Source organism: Aythya ferina (assembly GCF_964211825.1).
Source record: "Aythya ferina genome assembly, chromosome: 9".
In the NCBI taxonomy this organism is placed as follows: domain Eukaryota; kingdom Metazoa; phylum Chordata; class Aves; order Anseriformes; family Anatidae; genus Aythya; species Aythya ferina.
This window is the reverse complement of record NC_140305.1, coordinates 24,388,256-24,409,570: the sequence shown is the minus strand read 5'-3', so window position 1 is coordinate 24,409,570 and position 21,315 is coordinate 24,388,256. Positions and strand designations below refer to the sequence as shown.

At 37.8% G+C, this 21,315-nt stretch overlaps 1 protein-coding gene across 5 annotated transcripts in view; it reads left to right on the top strand.

The window, feature by feature from the left end:
* The window catches only part of SERPINI1 (serpin family I member 1), a 44,736-nt gene extending 25,551 nt beyond the window's left edge, over positions 1 to 19,185 (top strand). For all 5 annotated transcript variants that reach the window (XM_084529596.1, XM_084529595.1, XM_084529594.1 and 2 more), the window contains 7 exons: positions 144 to 374; positions 2,937 to 3,131; positions 4,213 to 4,417; positions 10,159 to 10,256; positions 16,236 to 16,322; positions 17,566 to 17,655; positions 18,433 to 19,185. In XM_084529596.1, coding sequence (XP_084385722.1) covers positions 144 to 374; positions 2,937 to 3,131; positions 4,213 to 4,417; positions 10,159 to 10,256; positions 16,236 to 16,322; positions 17,566 to 17,655; positions 18,433 to 18,509 — 983 coding nt within the window. In that variant the 3' untranslated portion in view covers positions 18,510 to 19,185. The remainder of the gene's footprint in view (positions 1 to 143; positions 375 to 2,936; positions 3,132 to 4,212; positions 4,418 to 10,158; positions 10,257 to 16,235; positions 16,323 to 17,565; positions 17,656 to 18,432) is intronic.
* The last annotated feature ends 2,130 nt before the right edge of the window (positions 19,186 to 21,315 follow it).

Genomic DNA, 21,315 nt, shown 5'->3' with positions numbered 1-21,315 from the left:
GCTACATGTGCTGATCACTACTGGATTTAGAAACAATTTTTAAAAAAGGAATCTTTTCATAAAATGACTTTGAATTTGCAGCAGAAAAACGTGGAATGACTTTTTCTAAAACCTTCTCACCGAACTTGTTTTTCTTTCCTCAGGTGATGAGTTTACCTTTTTGAAGGACCTTTCTGATATGGCAACTAGTGAAGAAAGTCATTATGTTCTGAATATTGCTAACTCTCTTTATGTGCAGAATGGATTTCACGTCAGTGACAAATTTTTGCAGTTGGTGAAAAAATACTTTAAAGCTGAAGTAGAGAATATAGATTTCAGCCAGAGTGCAGCTGTAGCTACCCACATCAATAAGTGGGTGGAGAATCACACAAATAGTAAGTCCACGTGATTTTTATATACTTCCTGCAGTAAGCATTTGTTGTGTTTCCAGAGTTACACAACATTGTTGAATTGTTACTTTAGTCTTAAACAAAACAGATAAAAGTCAAGATATATCCTCCCATTAAAAAAAAAAAAAAACAAACACATACTGGTATTAGCTCTCCATGCGTTTATATTTTTCCTGTGCAGGGATCATCTGTAATATTTACTGAAGGAGAATGTTTCAATGGTAGTCATTTTAATACTGATTTTGGTATTAAGCTATAAAAAGTAGATAGGTGGTATCGCTAAATGCTTAAAACACCTCTACAGAGGGGTAATTGACCTATGCTTTGGATGTGTGGGAGGATCACACATGCTGAGAAACTCATAGGTACAAGGTACAGAGAAATTGAATACTAATGAATGCTAAAGATAATTGTAATAAGTGCAAAATCAGACCCTGTAATTTAATCTTTTCCATGTGAGGGAACTAGATCGCATGTTGAAAGGGTATTTGATTGTAAGAATATTGTCACCAGAGTTTTACAACAAAAACGTGTAGCAGGGGAAAGGAGAAAGCATAAAATTACGGATGTAAATGTACCTATTAGATCTGTTTGGCGTGGTGCTTGTTCACATGTGGCATCCCAGAGATGTGACACTTTCTGAATGCATGTGCAGTCAAGGCACGAGGGTGAATTTAGTGCCCCCTTCTAGGGATCAAAGCATAATCTCTTTGCAGTTCATCTGGTGCCCTCTGAGGGATGGATGATATTTTGAGCAATTCAACAGAAATCCAGTTCTAACATCAGTTGTACCATTGTGAAACTGAAGGTACTGGAGCCTCCTTTAGGAACTAACACGCCATCGTTATTGTAGGAGCATTTAAGAATCCATAATGCTGTATGGAAATTTACAGTACCAAAGTGGGAAAACACCTCGTATAATGCTTCTAAACCATTTTTGAAATGATCTAGTTTTTCCAAGGGAAAACAGAGCCTATTATATTTATAATAAATTCTGCCCTTTATCTTAAGCTGCAGAAATAGAGGGAATATAAGTAACACAGCAGCTTGCACAGTGTTTTCAGAGAAGCATGGTGTCTGAGGGAAAAGTAAGACTCTTTTTATAAGAGCACCCAGATCTCATGCTTAATAGCTGCCACATCTGCTGACCAAGCTCATAACCATCATCCTGCAAGGAACTGTCGAGCTAACAAAGGCAGCTATAGGTTTCTCAGCATTAGGTTGCGATAGTAACAGTCCTTCAGCCTAATCTCTGAGCACTACATTTTATTTCTCTCCTGTCTGCCAGCTCTGACAGAAGGCTCATTTTCTCATTAGGTAAGGAGTATAAGACAGTCAGGTTTCCAGTTCCAGCATGTTTAGCATGATGGGAGGCTCAGAGCAGAAAACATAAATGAAGGTTTCTCTGGCCTGAAAAATTAGCATATGTTTGTGTACTAACAAGATGTGGCTGAAAAGCACAAGAGGAAATGATGTACCAAATAAAACAGGAAAAACGTGATGTATATTCCTTATTTTTTCCTTTTTTCCAACCATAAAGTATGGGTCATATCTCATTTTTAAGAATGTTCTAGGTAAAATGCAGTATTAACACCGAACCAAAACAAATACTGCCCTGTGGTACACAAATTTCACTCCAGTTGATAGGTGTCATATGCTCCAGAAAGCAGAATGCAATTTGTTTTAAACCATGGGTTAAGAAGTAATAATCAGACTGAGGAATGTGTTTATTTTAACACCTTACACTGCAATGTCAGTTAAAAATAGGAACACGCAAGAAAGCCATCAGAAGTAGGCTGTAATTCTTCAAGAATAGTGACAAATGTGGTTGGTCAGTGCACCAAATTTAACAAACTCAAAATTGTTTTGCTGGAAAGCAAGCTATTTAAGGTGAGTTAAGGCAGGTGAGACTATTCTCATGTAAATTGCTTATTTAGGAGTAGGAGCAAAGCAGCTGCCTTGCTCAGCTGACACACTCCCTTGCACAGAGCAGATGCCGGATGTCTTTCTCTTGTGTTTTTCAACAGTTGGTGTCAGTAGAACAAATGCTGAGAACTTTTTTGATGATTAGTCCGTACTAATCAGTGGGATGTTACTTGATTAGAAACTGAGCACTTCAGAATTGGCTTAGGTGAAGTTCCCATAGGTATGCTTATGCACTTGAAGCACCCATTTTAAGTGCTTCTTTGGATTGGAACCTGAGTTTGTAGATGAGCAGACCTTAAGAGCATAATGTTGAACTATATTATAGCACCTGTGTAAATATTTTTGATCCCTTTTCTGCTTGATTTCATTGTGGGCTTATATTTAAGTACTGGTAAAGGAACAGTTGACTAACATGTACTAGATGGAAAGATTTATGCACCTACACTGTGATTTTAGGTTTACAAAACACTGACAGTTTAATTTGAGATTTAATGGAACATCTGAATTGGAAATTACATGTTAGCAAAGCTTTTTATTTTCTTGCTTTTTTTTTCAAGCTGTCTTAAGTTTTGATTTAATGCTCAATTTGACATGCAGAGTGACAGTTGTTTTTCTTCTTAGATATGATCAAAGATTTTGTGTCATCAAGAGATTTTGGTGCTCTAACTCATTTGGCTCTCATCAACGCAATCTACTTTAAAGGCAACTGGAAATCACAATTCAGACCTGAAAATACAAGAACTTTTTCTTTTACTAAAGATGATGAAAGCGAAGTGCAGATTCCAATGATGTACCAGCAGGGAGAGTTTTACTATGGTGAGTTGGAGATTTAGCAATTTAAATCCAGTAAGTCTTCCCTTAATAGCTTTGTTGCAGTAATACCAATTTGTACTGTTGACTGTTCATCCACCTAGAATTTTAAATGTGGTGTTTGCCCAGTGAAGGGATGCTTATTTGATGCTTTCATAATGTGTGTGCTTCTGTATTATACTGGATAGCAACATATATAATGACATCTTTTATTACTTTTTAGATATGTTTGGTGCCACGTGGGGAATTTCAGAATGTTTATCCATTATCTCTAAACTCTTTACAGCTATGGAGCTATTCCTGCTTCTTGTTAAAGTATTCTTGTGCTGTGTTAAAAAATGAATGGACTGGACATTAGGAAAAATTCCTTGACTGTGAGGGTGGTCAAACACTGGAACAGGCTTCCTAGAGCGGAGGTTGATGCCTGAAGCCTGTCAGTGTTAATGAGTCATTTGTATAATGTCCTCATTAAAATGCTTTAACTTCTGGTTAGCCCTGAAGTGGTGATCAGGTAGTTGGACTTGATGATCTTTGTAGGTATCTTCTAGCTGAACTATTCTGAATAAATATAAAGTCTTAGTTTAAGAATAATGCTTGTTCGTTAATGCTCTAACATGCTTAGGTAAAATACGAGTTCTTTGAACAGCAGAGCTAATGATTGTTTTTAGCTTAAGCTTGAGCTCCAGATGGGTTCTAGAGCATCTAGCATGGGCAGTATTTCACTCATTAATAAATTCTCTTCTGAATTTAAAAAAAAAAAACAAAACCTCTACCTGTTTCCATGGAACTCTTGGCAGCTTTAACAACTGTTAGAGTTCTCTGTTCAAATAATGGAAGATAAATAAGTTCAGAGGTATGATTACCTACAAACTGTGATTGCCTAAGCTTACCGTCTTTAAGGAAATGGAAATTGGGCTCAAATCATATGATGGAGAAACCATTATAAATTTTATGTAGGATCGTGGGTCATCTTTAGCTCCAGTACTTAGTAAACATTGCCTAGTATTAACCTTTTATTTTTTCATTATCTCTGGTGTAGACAGAAGGAAATACTACTGATAGCATTTTTTTGTGTGTTCTCTTGTAGGAGAGTTCAGTGATGGCTCCAATGAAGCAGGTGGTATCTATCAAGTTCTGGAAATACCGTACGAGGGAGATGAAATTAGTATGATGATCGTTCTTTCCAGACAAGAAGTTCCGCTGGTCACACTGGAACCCCTCGTCAAAGCCTCGTTGATTAACGAATGGGCTAACTCAGTGAAAAAGCAAAAAGTGGAAGTATATTTACCAAGGTGAGAATATGCTCTCATGTCAATAAAGGGGAAAGACTGCATTCATTTTGGTTGAAGCAGCGGAAGAGGTAAAACCTGAACATCTTGAGCAAATCTGTAGTTATGTAGCAGCCGAATGAAGGCTGCTGTGACAAGAGAGCCTGAGGGCATTCAGGGTAGAGTGGTGGTAGTTTGAGCAACAAGTGAACGCTGCATTTGTGTCCCTTCCAGGTGTGTAAGCTCCTGAAAGGATTACATCATCAGAAATATATTCGCCCTGAATGATGGCTCCCTTTTTATTGCAGAGCTCATTATGTTAACCACTCAATTTAGACGGGAGCCATAGAAATATCGCTAGCCTCTATTAACAAAAGCTAAAATGTTTCATTTGGGTACTAATTAGATTACTGTTTGCTGCTAATTTAAAAAGTTCTAATGGTGTGTCTATGTAGACACAAACAGCTGAATGTTGAGAGGTAATTCCAGTCAGTCAATTTTTGTCTTTTTTTATTTATAAGGGCTGATTTCTTTTTTCTTTAGAGCAGTAAAACTTGTTTATTTGTAGACATAAATTATGTGTTCAGTGGTGTATTTACTCAAATACCACTTTAGTTCTCTTTCCCAGAATTGTTTCATCTGCCTCTAATTGTTTTTTTCCATGCTTACCTTATACTTGTTTACTACTGTGTTGTTGGTTCATAATACTCCTTAAGTGATTCATAATGATTTAATTGAAGCGTTGATATAACAATATGGCACAAGCTTGGTGTGGATTACCCCTACATATTAAGCTTTCTGTGGTGCTGTGCAAAACAGTACATGGAAGAACTAAAATATAGTGAATTCTTTTAATCACTAAAATAGTTACTGTTTTCCTGTGATTTGGAGATTTGGGTTGGTCATATTAGACAAGTAAAGAGCAGGCCAAGAATTCCTGCTTTTTATTAACTTAGTAAAAACCATTCTCAAGGAGCTATCTGCAGCGGAGCACCATAAACCAAGCGCAGCCAGGATAAATTAGGTTGAGATGGACTGGTGCTGTTGGCATGCCCTGATTCCAGCTCAAGATAGAATTCTGCTTCTCTTTAAAGCCATTATGCTTGGAGTCACGGTGAGGGATCAGCAGCATTTTGGGGCTCTGTATCTTTGTCCTGAAGTAAGTGCTCCTTTTTTTTTTTAGTAGTATTTCATTTGAAGAAGGCACAGCAGCAGAGATGCACCGCAGATTTTGTACAGGCTGAGCCTAATGCACAGTCTTGGTGTCTTGTGGTTGTTTTTCACCTGGAGTTTCATTTCCCAGGAGCTGTGAGCAGAGACTCCAGGTTTCTCTGCAGCCAGAATCTCAGACATGAGTTGGAGGTTGAGGTTTTGTGTGGTCATATAACTTCCTTATTTATTCTGTGCCCAACAATTCTTTCCTCAGGCTAGTTTTCATGCATGTCACTCATTTAAGAACCTCAAAGAACTTGGTAAATGTTTTCAAACTGAGGCTATACAGAGGTAAAACAGGTACAACCAGGTGCTGATTACCTTCAGTGTTTTCTGATTATAAGATAGCTCTCATGAGCTTGAAACACCATGCGGTAATACTGCAATTTCCTTATAAAAATTAAAGATTGATTGCATGTTCCCAAGGTGTTGGATTTCCATTAGGGGTTTGGAGGGTATCTGCAGGATTTTTATCAATGCTCTAAATAAAAACTTCATAAATATTTTATGCTCTGACTCAGGAAGGCATGTTATGAAATGTGGCCTGCAGGCTCTGTCCACTGAGAAACTGAAAGCAGCAGTGGAATAAAATTAAATTTTTATATCCTGGAAGATGCTATCCAATTATAAAGTGAACATTTTTTAAACTTATACACTTGTAATAGGGCCTGAACAACTAGCCAAAGCAGAGTTAATCACAACTTCCCAGTTTCCGTCTGCATTATCTGTGTGCAAATGAAATTGCATATTACGCCTCTTAATAGCAAACGAGAGATTTGTACAGAATTGTTAAATTATACTTTCTCATTTTCATTTTCAAATCATTGTTTCCAGCTTAACTCAGACTAAAGTGATCAACAATTTAATCCGTTTTTTCCGTAGAAGTGAAACAGACCATGAATCTAATTTACAAAACTAACAATTTATTTGAAGAACACAGGAGGAACTGCTACCTAGTGACAGTACCACAGTCTGCAGATCGCCTCCTAAAGACTGTCCTAGCACACTTGGCTTTCCACAATGACCTTCCTGCTTTTGTGTTCATTGAAAGAGTCTTAAAAATGCCTGAGATGGTGTTGAAATAAGTTTCTTTGTGTGATATTTTTTCTATTTCTATCAAAAAATCCAGCCATTATCCCTTTTTAACATGCTGTCTTGAGTTCCCTTCTTATGAGGCCATTCTTACTGTTCTTGGGATGCGATCACAGGAGGTGTAGAACTGCACTGCTGAAATAAATACACACTTAGCCAACGTCTGCAGCTTATCTTTAGCCCTGGACAGAAGGACTTTGCCTGAGAAAGAGCCATAACCTGCCTTGCTCTGCTTGGTTAGAACAGCAGCGTGGTAGGATTATTGTTGTTTGATGTCAGTCTATTAAATTATGCAAGCTAGTTCTAGCACCTCAGGACAGCCTTGCTGAAATTCCAGCTGAAAAGTTGGAATTGATGTCAGCTAGCAGCTTGGTATTATAGGCCGCTTACTAAGCTGAAATAGTGGTTCAGATCCTGAGGGCCTCTTTTCCAAGCAAGAAATTGTTGATTTCTTGAAATGGAGCTATTCCTCTGCTTCTTGTTCTGCAGAATGCAGTGTATTAGAACAAAACTGAGAACCTGGAATTTCTTGTGCTTTCTCACTCAGAATTTATAGTAATTTTTGAAATTCTAGCCTCTGGGATGAATTGCATTAGACTGTAGTTCACTTCTGCTGTGTAACTAGAAAGTGTGCTCAGTCCCACATGATCCTGAACACCTAAGGACTTCAGTAAAAATTCAGCATTTCAGAAGGGCTGCACAGCCTCGTACAAGATGAAGCTGTCTTTTCTGCCTTGAAAGTCTGTAAACTAGAAGAAAGCCTGAAACAGTAAGTGCTTTATATAAACCTAAAGCTTCAGGTACACAACAAAGGAGACTGTCAATGACATAAACGTGTAATTTGAATCTAATGCTGATGTAAGTTTTAAATTTGAAAAACATGAAAATATCTTTCTCTGCTCAGCTCTCCAGAGAGCTGCTTTAGTTTCTCAATCTAATACTACTTCCAAAGCATCTTTCTGTCCTTCATTTTGTGTGGGAGTGACCCAAAGATAATGGAAATGAAAGAAAACATTTTTTTGATCAGCTTTTTGGACTGCATTTCACATATAGGAAAGGCTTCACAAAGGAACATTGGGGTGGGGAGCTGAATTCCCATCTTCACTTCTTGTTGTCTTGACTAATAGCGAATGGGCAGTCACTATCCCTTACCACTATTCCTGCTGAGTGCTTCCTAAGGAGGCCTGTGGGAGCTTGTAGCCATGTACGTGTGTGTTGGTGAACCTTCCGGAACTGCTTAGCTCTGAAAGCTCTCCTTTTGACTCAATAAAGCAGTCTTTCCATTTCTTTTCTAGCCCTATGGTGAAAATGTTCCTCGCTTTCCCTTCAGTGGCTGTGCTTTCTTACTTCCATTCAGTCTTTAATGCTCCCAGTTGCAACTTGACTTCTGATACCGAAGTACTGAAATTCACTTCTCATGCTATTTTCAGCATCAGAAACACCTGAAAGATTGTAGGAAAAAGGCCATCTGTTTTGTTACAGGGAACAGATACTGCAGATAACCATGGGCTGGGGCTAGTATCGTGTAGTTCAGCATTGCCAAAGTCCGGCCATACAGCAAATACCTGGCTTGGGAAATGAGGCTGGGTTGTAGATATTTGAAACGAAAACTGACATCACTGGCTATAAGAAATACGTGGAAATCTAAATCTTATTAGAGCTTGTCTGTAACTCATTTTAGTATCTGTGAGAAAATAGGGAAGATACTATTTTTGAGTGGTGGCTCACTTAGATTGCTTTTTTGACCACATGAAATTTCTTAATTGTCACAATTCTGGGCAATCATTCATTAAGAAAAGCTTTCTATTTTTATTTACCTGTAAAAATGCTGCTGTGCTGATGCATTCCGTGCCAGAACACCTGAGAAGCTTCCTCTTGGACATAAATCTTTTGGTCTCTTCTGATTCTTTTGAGAACTGCCAAAACAATAAAACCACAAGTATCAGTTCTGTTTTATTCCAGGCACAGACTGGAATTCATCTGGACAGGTTACATGACCACATGCAGTGCAATCAGTGATTTGTCAAACCTGAACTCCCTCCGGATCTTACTTTAGCTTGCATAAAATCCTTCTCTGAGTAATGATTAACATTTATTCTATCGCGGATCATTATGAATGCACTTGGTGTAAGAAAGGAAGATCCACTTGACTCTTACTGAGTCATCTTTTGATGTCCAGGTTATTCTTTTTCAACAGCTTTTCATCCGCTGTTCACTGCTCAGATTTCTGGATTATACTTTCTCCTGGAAAGAACATGTTCCTACATGTAATTGAGGAAGCTTAGTCCTGGAGAAAATAAAAAAAAATATATAGGAAATTGCACAGAAGAATATTTTATTTTCTTTGGATCTAGCGCAGACAAGACCCTTCACTAAAGAGTACAGTGTAATTGCAGAGTTGTTTGTGACTAAAAGGTTTGCTGGAGAAACTAACAATACTGTATGTACTATATATTTTGCTGTACACTTGCTGTAACCAGTCATTGTCAACGTAATTTAAATCTTTAATGCTGTCATTCTACAAAGAACTCACAACTCTGCTCAATTTGTCTCTTGTGTCTGTAGACTTCTGGCACCTTCAGGGCAGGGCTGCCGTTGTATTTTGACACATTTCATTGTTTCTGTAGCTGCCCAGTCTGTTTCTGCCCATCTACAAACCTTCCATCCATTCATTTTATGAATACCAGGCATAAGTTTTTAGAATGTTTGAAAAGTCTTTGCAAATGGAACAAGCTCTTGGTTGAAATCTTGCCCTCAGGATAAATCTCAATTTGTGCTGCCTGCCAGAATAGCAATGTAACCTAGAGCACAGGTTTGCAAGCTAACCCCGAAGTCCCCAAAGTCTTGGCAGGTGATCATCACAAGTGCATTTGCACTAGCAATTATTTTTGTTTTGCATTCGTATTCAAAACCCAATTAGAACTTTGTTACAGCAGTAGTTAGACGCAAAGTCAGCAATGCTTTTGTGTTCGTGGTGTTCTATTAGTGTTCATAATTGTTGGTCTTTGCTTAATCTGACTAAATAAAAATGGAGCATCCTTTCCTATTCTTTCTTTGCCAACAGCTGCCTGTGAAGTTTTTACAGTCCTTTGTCTTATTTATTCCATTCTACTGTGTCTACAATTAAATTCAGCTCTTACAGTAAACCTGTTGTGTAAGACGCGAGCGTTTTGCATTTAGCTGCTGCATAATTTTGTTCTGAGGTTTTATGGTCAGGGACTGTATGTACCATCAGCATGTTTTTAACTGCTCCTGCATTAGAAAATATTTTTGCTGTGAAAGTAAACTAACTTATTTGTAAGCATTTTTATACAAAGTGTCACTGCTACACAACTAGTGCTGAATCTCCTGCTTTATGTTATTTACCTCAGTCCTTTAATCATCATTAGCTAGAAATTTTAATCTTTAATTTAGGTACTGTTTCCATTCTGATTTTTGCAATTTTCTGTTATGTTCTCCAGGTTCACAGTGGAACAGGAAATTGATCTGAAAGATGTCTTGAAAGGTCTTGGAATTACAGAACTGTTCAGCCATAGCGCTGACCTCACTGCAATGTCGGGTAAGAGGTTCTTGTTTTGTCTTCCAAGATAAATGAGGAAGTACTAAAATCATCCGCCTAAAGATAACATTCTATAGAGTTTATCAGTTGTTTTGTTTCTTAAATAAAAACTACAAAAAAGCTGTTAGCAAGTTCTTGATCTCTTGGGATTTGGGGATGATGTATGAGTACTTTCACTGTAGGAGCCGCTGGGGCAGGGAAGCAATCCATCAAGGTGGGAAGGAGTATTTTGACCTGGGAAAGTTAATTCGGGGTGTTTTACAATTGAGTCTTACTAGAAATTTAGAGAGTTCAGTACTATGCAAGAAGCAGATCCATGTTAAAGCAGTGTGTGGCTTCAGTGTCTTGATGGCAGATGGGGTTCATGCACCACAGGGGTTGTCATCTTTCATCTCCAGAGGCTATTTGTTCATGGCAATAAGAGCTTTCAGTTCTTGTACAATTAGTCATCTCCCCAGACACCTTCTGTATAGGAGCAGCACAGGAAAGAAAATTCTGAAATAAACAAATGTATGCTGCTTGTCTTCTTCATTATGTTGTCAAGACTATTTTCAGAAGTTGAAATATCCAATATATGTAAAAAAAAAAAAAAAAAAAAAAATAGTTGGACAGGATATTTTTATGCATTTAATACCTTCTAAAAGGTATGGAAGGGCTTAAAAAAAGGTAATTGAGTGATCTTCATATAAAGTTTCTTCCTTTGTTTGTAAGACAAGTAGCCACACAAGCAGTACATTTAGCATGGTCTGTCCAGACCTGAGGTGTGGCAGACCAGGTCGTTCTCTGTCTAGAAACATGCTACCAGTGTGGGATGATGATGATGGTTCTTGTAATTGATGCTTGTAGACGCCTCCCTGTATGTGTTCCTGCCCTATGGGTTGCTTTCTAATCAGCCAGACATTTGCTTAGCTGATGGGAAATAACTGCTGCTAATGGGCTGATCCTGGAAGCAAACACACTGGTGTGGCTTGTTCAAGGTGGTGCTAATGAAGGGGAACCTTCCTATAAAACTGGCAGAAAAATGCTTAACACTTTCATCTCCTTTTCACTTTTAAGTTTGAAATGCTGTTTATAGGCTGTCGTGTAGCCTATCCTGCTGTTTTGCTGCTTTGACTTTTCCTGCAAAATGATGGGAAAAGCTAGAGTTAGCTCATGCAAAAGCAATTTGCATAAATGAATAATGCTTCCCTAAAATCAGTTTTCTGAAGAGAAATACTTCTGATTTCTCTGTTGCCCCAAAGAAAAGTAAGCTTTACAATAACTTCTGGTCTGTGTATGGAAAAAAAATTTATTTGAGGAAAAGTACCAAGGAGAATAGAAAATGCACAGTGCAGGTTTAACTGCAAAGGCAGCTCTTGGCTCTTATTTCATTTAAAATATGCCTAAATATCAGTGAAATATCAACTGTAGCTGAGGTAAGCAGAAAGATTGGAACTTGCTCATGATTTAATCCATGTGACTAATGGCTTGTTTAAAGTTTTATATTTTTTACAATTGTGCCATATAAAATCAAAATACCATGTTTTGCATAAATGAATTAACTCCTCTACCATTTAAAGAGTAACTTCTTTATTAAATGTAGAGCAGTGTATGGAGAGAAATCATGAGTTTTAATGTAACATTCTTACCTGTCACTTAATAGAGCACGTGCCACCAGGTAACAAAAAAGGTCTTTGATAAATTAAGAATAAGAATGTTTTTGAAATAATCCTTAATGAAAACCCTACTGTTCATGCTACAGAGACGAATTTTCAAGTAATTAAAATATGGACGATGCTCCGCACTTCTAATTTCCCCAGTGTAAAATGGGGATGGGGAAGAAGGAAAGAAAATGATGAAGGAAAATGTTATAAGCTTGCTTTTGCAACTACCTGAGTAATGTGTCAGCTAATAAGGAGGTTGAAGCCAGAAATTTACATGCAGTTCAGTGTCAGCCCTCTGGAAAACTTGCCACTTCATGAAACCTTAAATGAAAATATTTGAAGAAAATGTTTGTCTCAACACTTTTTTAATTTGGGAAGAAAATGAGACTTTTTGAGAAATAGTTGCATTTAAAAATACTCTCCTCCCCCTCTCTTGTTGCTGTTGCCTTTGGATTGTTGTCAAGGAAAGCCTTCTGCAGTTTCAACAGCCCTAATCCTGTAATCAGATCCAGGCACAGATTGTTGACTTCAGTGAAACTCTATGTGGGTTTAGTGGATATAAATCAAATTGCAGGATTAGACTGATTTTTCAATATTTATTTTACTTTTTACACTCAATCTGAAAAATGGAAATAGCTGAGTCAGTTTTACCTTCCAGGATGTCTGGATTGTGAGCAACCAAGTAAAGTATTAATCTAGATGCATGCTGTAGATACAGCTCTTGCAGAAATTATTTGTCAATATACACAGGTGAGTAGGAGGACATTCAAATATCTAGTTTCATGTATTCTGACTCACTTTCAGTAAAAAAAAATCTTTAACAGATTTGATTTCAATCTCTGATTTTATCAGGTGTTCAAAATAACCAAACCTGGAATTCAGGAATAAACAAATCTGGAAACAGCTTCTTGTATTTGGGGCTTTATAACTTACACAGCATGTGATCTTGCAGCTTGAGTATCTTGGCACCTCTTGGGGCTTACACTTGAACTTGCAAAGTTCCCCTTCTCTTTCAAATGATTACAATATTTTACTGTTATATAATGCCTTAAATGGCAAATGCTTTTAAACCTCAAGGTGTCGTGCACTGTGGGGACCAGTGAAGTGATTTTAATGACTTGCTCTCCCAGTACAATGTAGTTGGAAGGGAACCATCCCAGTAAATGGTTCTTCAAAGTCTTGGCTGAGGAAGGTATCATTTTTCTGGGGCAACCTAAGCTGAAAAAGCCAATAAATATGCATGCTTAAAAATGAGACTTGCAGAGCAACCAGTTGGCAACTCTGAGTAGGAGTTTGCAAGCATATGGAGTGTAGTGACAAATGAAATGTGATGCTAACAGAGTCATGTACATTAGAAGTAAGCCTCCTACACATTAATGGGTATCTAGGCTAGGGTCCTGCAGAAGGCTTACCCTGACACCAAATCTGCATGGGTCTTTTCTGAGGTGATAGCGGTCAAATCACCTCTGTGAAAATCTGTATTCAAAGAAGGTGCTGGAGAAAAATGGCATGATAGTAGATACTCAGGTAAGCCCCACCTCTTCCACAGCTGAAATCATAAGGGAAAGATATAATGTTGTATATGATAAAGTACTGCAGGCAGTGACTTGACAATCACAGAGTACAGCAAGGAAGGATGTCTGAATACCAGGTGACAACATTATCTTCCCATATGGAAACAGATTCGCTTCAGGGAGAGATAAATGAGAGGGATGAGATGGTGGCAATATAAAGAAAATAGTCTAGAGAAGGTAAACTGGATGTGGAATTGCTATTTTCACCATCCAAGGACAAAGATATCTATTGGAGTGAAAGACAAGAAATTGAAACTAAATAAAGTACCCCTCTTGTGGAAAACTTAACCACGGAGATCTTTGGATATAGTTTGAGGTCATGAGGTTGATAGGATTTAAAAAAAAAAAAAAAAACAATCCTATTTTCAGGGCAATCAAAGCTATTCATACTATGTTGATTAGACACTCTATACATCCTGTGGATTAGAAACTTGGTTTAGGTTATAAGGCATGTGCTGAGTAAGAGGAGGTTTTTCTCTCGGGTAAATTATGCAGTAGTGTTTGTCTGAGACTTTTATCAGGTACTGAAGCAACAATAAGGCTATAGCTGGAGTAGTGCACTAGATCAGGTGGAGATATCAGTCTCATCTTCCATGGAACTTGTATTCCTGTTAACAATATATTACATTTCTATCCACAGATCCAGAATACCCTTATAACTAGGCTTGTTTTTATAGCTGATGGTAAATATTAGCGATGTTTGTGTTGGCTGAGTTAAGGCCCTATTTCGTAACACTCAATAAGCTCATTAGATGGAAACCGATCTCATAAGGTGCTAAGTGTTCTGCCTAGAAATATACCTCAGAGTAACGTAAGTGCCATGCTATGTGGAGTCAAACATACAGGACGAAAATGGGGAGTGTTGCTGTGAATATTACAGGCCACAGGAACAGGCTAAGTACTGTAATAAAAACCATGATTGAAATGGGTGATTAGGGTAAGTGTCAAAGTCTTTGTCTAATAAACGTAAATATTTATTTGGGTTGAAGATAAGCTCTGAAACAGCATTTTTCTCTGAAGGTTGCAGAGTTTGTTTTCTTCTGGTATGTGTTGTATATAAGCTTAAGTGCTCAATAGAGCAGCGGAATGGTCTTGAGCAAGGATAGCAAAATGCAGCTGCCTGGAATGAAGAAATGGGCAGAACTGACCAACACGCTTACCAGGAATCCTGTTAACTGACATGTTCACAAAGTCAGTGCACACAATGCAAGATGTGCAATAGAAATCAGATTTGCAGGGGTCTGTCACCCTCTTTTGCCTGGTCTATCTGGAAATGTTCTTGCACATCCAGGGCTTGTTCTAAAATGGTTTGGGGAAACTTTGGTCTTAATGCATTTGTAAGAATGGAAGCTTTAGGGGATGGCAATTAAGCACCTGATCCGAGTGTTCAGCTGTTTTTACAGATAGCACTCAGGGCTTGGAAGGGCTGTTAGTGTTGGGATGTAAGCACAGTTTTCAGGTGGTGTTTCCCTTAACAGAAATGAGTTAAGGAGAGTTACAGACACAAATGCTGGGGGGATTGTGCTTAGTTTTCAAGATAATTGGATGCTGCACGTCCCACGTTTTACAGCAGCAATGGAAATTTTATCCTAGCTCTCAATATCTGAAGGCTTGGATCTGATGCCTAGAATTGCTAATATTTAGCAATCTAGTGTGTTTTACTAGATACAGTCTCAAAGGGGATCATCTGGGGCTTTTGGTGGAGAGTTTTAAGTTAAGCAGCTGAACTATGAGGTCTAGTTCACTCTTATGTATGTAGCAGAAGTGAGACCTGCCAGGAGAGACATTTTAAACTATTGTCTCTTGTGGTTTTGGTTCGTGTTAGTATTACATCTGCCGGCTGTAGCTGTGCAAGCCAAAAAAAATGAATAATAATTAGAAGAAAATAGTCCCAGCCTTTCCCCTCTTACTCAGTCTTCAGCTCGAATTCTGGCATTGAAGGATCAGAAATGCAAAATGGCATCGCTGTCTCACTGGGGTGGTTAGATTAGATTTTCATGGCTGTGTAACTCCCTGTTGAGAAAGCTTTTATTCCTTTCCTAACTGCCAGTTGTGCTCTGTCATTACTGTGCGTTTTATGCAGGTACAATAAATGTATATCTAATCCTCATTATGTCGTACTGATGAAACTTAGTCAAACTGATTAAATGGTGTAATGTATTGCTTCCTGCAAGGTGCTGACTATTTCAATAGGTCTGATCACTTAGACACCGAAGAAAAGTAATGAAACATCCACTGACTTAAGCAGGAGTAGGCTTGGACCTGAATTAAAATACTGGGAAAGAAGGATGGAAAACAAGACTGAAAAAAATCATTTTTCTGGTGATTTTTATTGCAGTAAATAAATTTAAAAGAAACTGAAGATTTGTAATGGCAAGAAAGAAAATACCTGTTTTTTCCCCCAGACAAAGTCTTTCTCTATAATTATTTGTATTACAGTGTCATAAACCCTTTCCCCAGTAATACATTCAAAATCTTGAATGCAAGGATTGTCTTTTACTCTGGTTTGTTGGTGCTCTAGGTATTGCCATGCTATTCTAATACATATAGGGTAGAAGAGCACTAGGGTCTTGAACAAGGTAAAGGGGCCTGTTAAAGGCGATGGCAGAAGGTATTGTAATGCAAGTCCTACGTACAATGTTCTTATCGTTCCCTACTTGGTATAGAGGGTGGATAATAGTGCTAGGGTTTGGGGCTGTGTTTTTTCCTAAATGCTTCATTTTTATTGAGCTGCTTGAAATATATTTCTTTTTCCTCTCCAGATAACAAAGAACTTTACCTGGCAAAGGCATTTCACAAGGCTTTCCTAGAAGTTAATGAGGAAGGATCAGAAGCTGCTGCTGCCTCAGGTACCTGACTGAAAAGCAGAACGAATTCAAATGCTGAGTTATTCTGTGTTAATTAATATTTTAAAACTGACTTGCTGGAAAGCCAGGAAAGCTAAATAGCATGTAGCATGGAGGCAGAGCACAGCAACTATATTCCTCATCAGAAGAGAAATTTGGAAACAAGTGTTAGCGTTTTCTTATCATGGTGTGTTTCACAAAGTTTGGAGCATCCTGTGAAAAACCTTCAGTATTTTGCTTATGAGTGTTGGGGGTAGGGGAGACAGACTGCAGATTGTATCTTCATGGAACTTGAGCATTCATAAACATTCATAAATTTTGATCTGCTAATTGAGAATGGTTGAAAGCATTTGATCTAGAGTAGTTAGGAGCTGAGAGTTGTTGCAATTGCATTTTGAGCTCATTTACAGAGAAGCAAGATGGGAAGTGATGAAAAAAAAAAAAAAAAAAGCTCTCCAGTATTACTCCTAGGAGGCCAGGTTGTTAGTTTACGTGAAAATAAGTTCCATTTCATATCATTACCTGGTTTCTAATTGCCTCAACTCATACCTTTCTTTGAGGAAGGGAAAAATGACTGACTTGCTGATGAATATTAGAAACTGTTCTGGATTGTAACATTAATATGGACAGGGATTACTGTCATGCATGAGTCTTCATTGTCAGTGCAGTGAAACTGTAAAAATAAATGAAACATTGGGAGATAATGCCCTGGAGAAATCCATGCATCACCAAATAAAAATAACGAAGAGCAAAATTCTGTACAACTCCCACTTAATTTTACCCTCAACCTTTGCATTGTTTAAAGATTCAAGTGAAGCTAGAAGCTGCAAGATCAGCCAGTTTAGTTTTATTCTCTGTAGCTGTTAAGGGTTACCTTTTCCTATCAAAGGCGGGCTAGAAGCTGTTTAAAAGAGGTCAGGAGTGCTGTCTAACATAATGCATTTTCTTTCTACAAGTAAGCAGGTTTCATAATTTCTCTTAAGGTTCTGCATCTTAAATCATAAACTGTTCCCTCAGCCTGGGAAATTGTACCACTTCATTCCTAACATTTCTTAAAGCACAACTAGGCATGCAATTATTATGGAGGTCATTTTAATTTTTGGTTAGATTGCACAATTTCTTGGTGACATTCAGTGCTGGGGTTTGGTACTTCAGTGTCTCCTCATCAGCCTTACAAGTATCTTTCATGAAGAGCAGGAGAGAATGTGCAGTGATGCTTCAGTTGACTATGTCCTTTCTCCTTTAGGAATGATTGCAATTAGCAGAATGGCAGTGCTGTATCCCCAAGTCATAGTTGATCATCCCTTTTTCTTTTTGGTCAGGAACAGAAGAACAGGTGAGATTTTTTTCACTCTTCTACATCTTTCACCAGTGTATCACCAGGGTTACAAAAGCAAATAATATATTTTGATCAACAAATTGTCCTTGTATTACAAATTTTCCTCAAATTGTATTGGAATTCCTAACATTGAAAGATCGAGTCTACGTCCACTTCATGTCTCTCCAAATACAAAACTGAAATTTGGATCATGAAAAAATACTCAGCTCAGTGATTAAAAGCCCCAGGGAATAAAAATTCACCATTTTTATCAGAATGCAATGTTACTGCCCTGAATAACCATAATCACTGTATTCCGTAAGAGCTTCGCTGTGGGAAGAGCTGTGCTCCTAGTACTGAGTGTTTTACATAATGGACATATATTACAGCTATGAGTAATTCTGTTGTGCTCTTGAAATATTCTGTGGCAGGCAAGAGATGAGAACAGCATTCACTAGCAAAATGGGCAACGATTCAGTTAATTCCTTAGTTTCATATTTGTAAGTTGTCTTAATGCTGTGGTTGTGGCTGGGTGTCAAAATGTTACTGTGCAGCAGCTGACTGTCAGATGGATCTGTGTTCAGTGCCTTACCTGCTCTGCAAGCAAGCCAGGGAACTCTGTAATGGTTACCCTGATTCTCAAGAATATCCAAAGTGTTTGTGATTGATTCCTGTTTTCAAAAATTGTGGACCACACAGTCTAGAAGTCAGTACCAGTAATTCACCATCATATAACGTCAACATTTCCTTTTAGTTCTAACATCATTCCTTCCCCTCTCTTTTTGCCTTTTCCAGGTACTGTGTTATTCATGGGGAGGGTAATGCACCCTGAAGCAATGAATACGAGTGGCCACGACTTTGAAGAGCTTTAACTACTGCCAGCTACCAAAATGAGGAAAAAAGCACATGAAGTTTGAAGCTAATGTATTTAAGGTTTGCTGTGTTTTCCCCCAAGATACTGTTTAAAATGCTTTCAGATCTGTGTGCAAGTCAAGTTTCCAGAGGAAAGTTCACAGTATTAAAATAATGGTTCTGTTTGTCATTGTGATTGCTGTGTCCTTAAAATAAAACTGTGTACATGTCAACAACTGTTTCTTGTTCTAGTGAATTGTAAAGCAACAAACTTGCAAATCCATAATTCCTAAATTTTTCACAGTCCAAAGACTGACTGGATCAATGATAAAGGAGCAGAATGTGTGCAGCTCTGAATAATGAAATGGCAAACCTTGATGATAACTTACAGTTGAAGAACTACATCTGGAAAATGTAATCTCTTCTTGTAATAGTAAACAGACTGCGGTATGCTGTCTCATCAAAGTTAATGGGAAAAAATTAAGCCTAATGGATTCTAAGATAACTGTGGTTGACTTTTTGTGTGAACTCCCACATGTGATTCTGAAATGTTGCTTTTATGAATGCTCCTGCATGCGATTCTGCAATTCACCTTCCATAAATGTTGATGCCAATAAAATTTGATCGCATGATTATTTGAACCTAGTCAGTATAGAATAGCTATGTATGTGACTGAAGTAAAAATAGGTGAAGTCATGTTATTTGTGTGAACACTTTTTTATTTTTCCACAAAAGTAGATGTTCTACTTTTAACCTGAGCTTTACAGTATCTCACTTCAGTGATCTAGAACAATCTTTCTCAATACTTATTTTCTTAATTTTAAGTGTATAAAGATGTCTAAAGATGTTCAGTTCATGAATGTCTAAAGGAACAGCATAGTCCTTATCGTTCCCTAACTTTTTATTGAGGACAAACAGTCAGAGGAAAATGACACATACCACAAATAAATGTTAGCCTGGAATTAGCTGCTCTTTCCATTTGCAAGAAGTACCAGCGATCACTAGACAGGCATGTAATTATTTCTTCCCTTATTGCAAAAAATATGAGATGAACAGAAGTTATTAAAAAGGTGAGAGAATAGGAGAAAAGGGAGGAGCTCTCGAAACAGATGATAAATACAGACTTGTAGATAAATGGGGTTTTCAGACAATAGAAGTTTTATTTTGAATTCTATGGGAACAAATGCACATTGGCTGATTTTAACTTACAGGCCTCTTAGGCATGCATTCAGTTTAAAACAGCATAGATACTGCTCATAAAGTTACTCATGCAAGGAGAACTTCCCAAGTTTGGCACATGGTTCACTTTTTTTACCCTGCTGGTGCAAATCCCACAGGTCAGGCTGCGAAGTGATGTGTGCAATCCACAGAGGCTGGGTGTGCTGCCTTAGAGGGCGTTTGAGCACACCAAGTCCTGCCTTCTTGGACTGTTTTGTTCTATTGCAAAGAGGAAAAATGAAAAATAAAATGAAGCTCCTGCTTCTTCTGCACTGTACTCCTGTTTGGTATAGCCCTTAGTGTCTTATAGTCTAGACTTGATAAGAATTTTTTTGTATTAAAATTTAGACAAATTATAATCTTAGTTCTGTATAGTTAAAAATGTACCTAGAAGCATTCCTTCTTCCTCCGAAGAAAGAGAAGGCTAATTTTACCAAGGTGTAGAACTAGTCTCAATGCACTTAAATCCAGCTCCTTTGACACTGTTAGAGAAGGGCTGGATCTTCATGTTTAGATGATTTCACAGAAACCACCTAACGTCTGTAAAAGTGACCCCACGTGGTAAAGATCCATGTTTTTAACCTCAGCGGGAGCCTGAGTTTTATGCTGTTACATTTTTTCAGGCTAATTTTTGAGGTGCTCACTGAAGTGGAAAAACATGAGAAAGATAACTCAGTGAAGTTTATTCCCAGTGCAGTGAAAGATCTTTCTGACCAATTCTGTGTTGTTTTTTTTTTTTTTCTGTATTAGTTCCTTGCAGTGTAGATGCTCCTTACCAAGGGAAAGACTTTGAAGATAGACTTGAACTAAAGCTATGGAATTATGGAAGGACAACTGCCAGTCAGAAGTATTTATAGAGGATATCAGGCAAGTGCACAGACTTCCCTAGCAGTTAGAAGACCATAGGTACTGAGAGGAATTATGTTTCTCATGTGCTAAGTCTTATTCTGAGAACTGTCTCTGTGGGCATATTGGAAAGCAAGCAGAAACAGAGGTGCAAGCACTAGTTATTTCACTTGATACTCACCTAGTCCTTACAGGTGCAAAACAGCCATTTCATGTTTCTTGAGAATCAAGAATTATCTGGTTTTCAGTAACAAGAGTGGGTTTTTCACCAAGTTATGCACAATTGTTAGTCGTACACCACAAGAGCAGCTCTCAAACAATACTGTTTTTCAGTAGTAATATCTTAAGTATTGTTACCAGTTTACTGAGGTGTATGAATACTATTACATTGTGGTTTTAATCTAGATTTTGTATGTTCTTTTCAAAGATGCTATTGCTTCTGAGACGAAATTAGCAAAATACTTTGTCTTTCTGTTTTTATGGTAAGGGGAATTCCAAAATAGTATTTCATATGTTGAGTTTAGGTGTGTGGTCTTCTTAAAAAATAAATTTGTATTTTGTGTTGGGGGCTATATCAGAAAATAAATTACTGAAACTTCTGTAGTTGTGCTGTGTAAGTGACCCATGATGTGAGTGTCTACTGAGATCCTTCTGTGAAACACATCGAGTTTAAACACAAGATGCGGTTCCCTAATGTTGTTGTCATCTGTCCTTCTTGCATACATTTACTGGAGTCCAGCTGGAAACGTTTTTCAGAGCTTC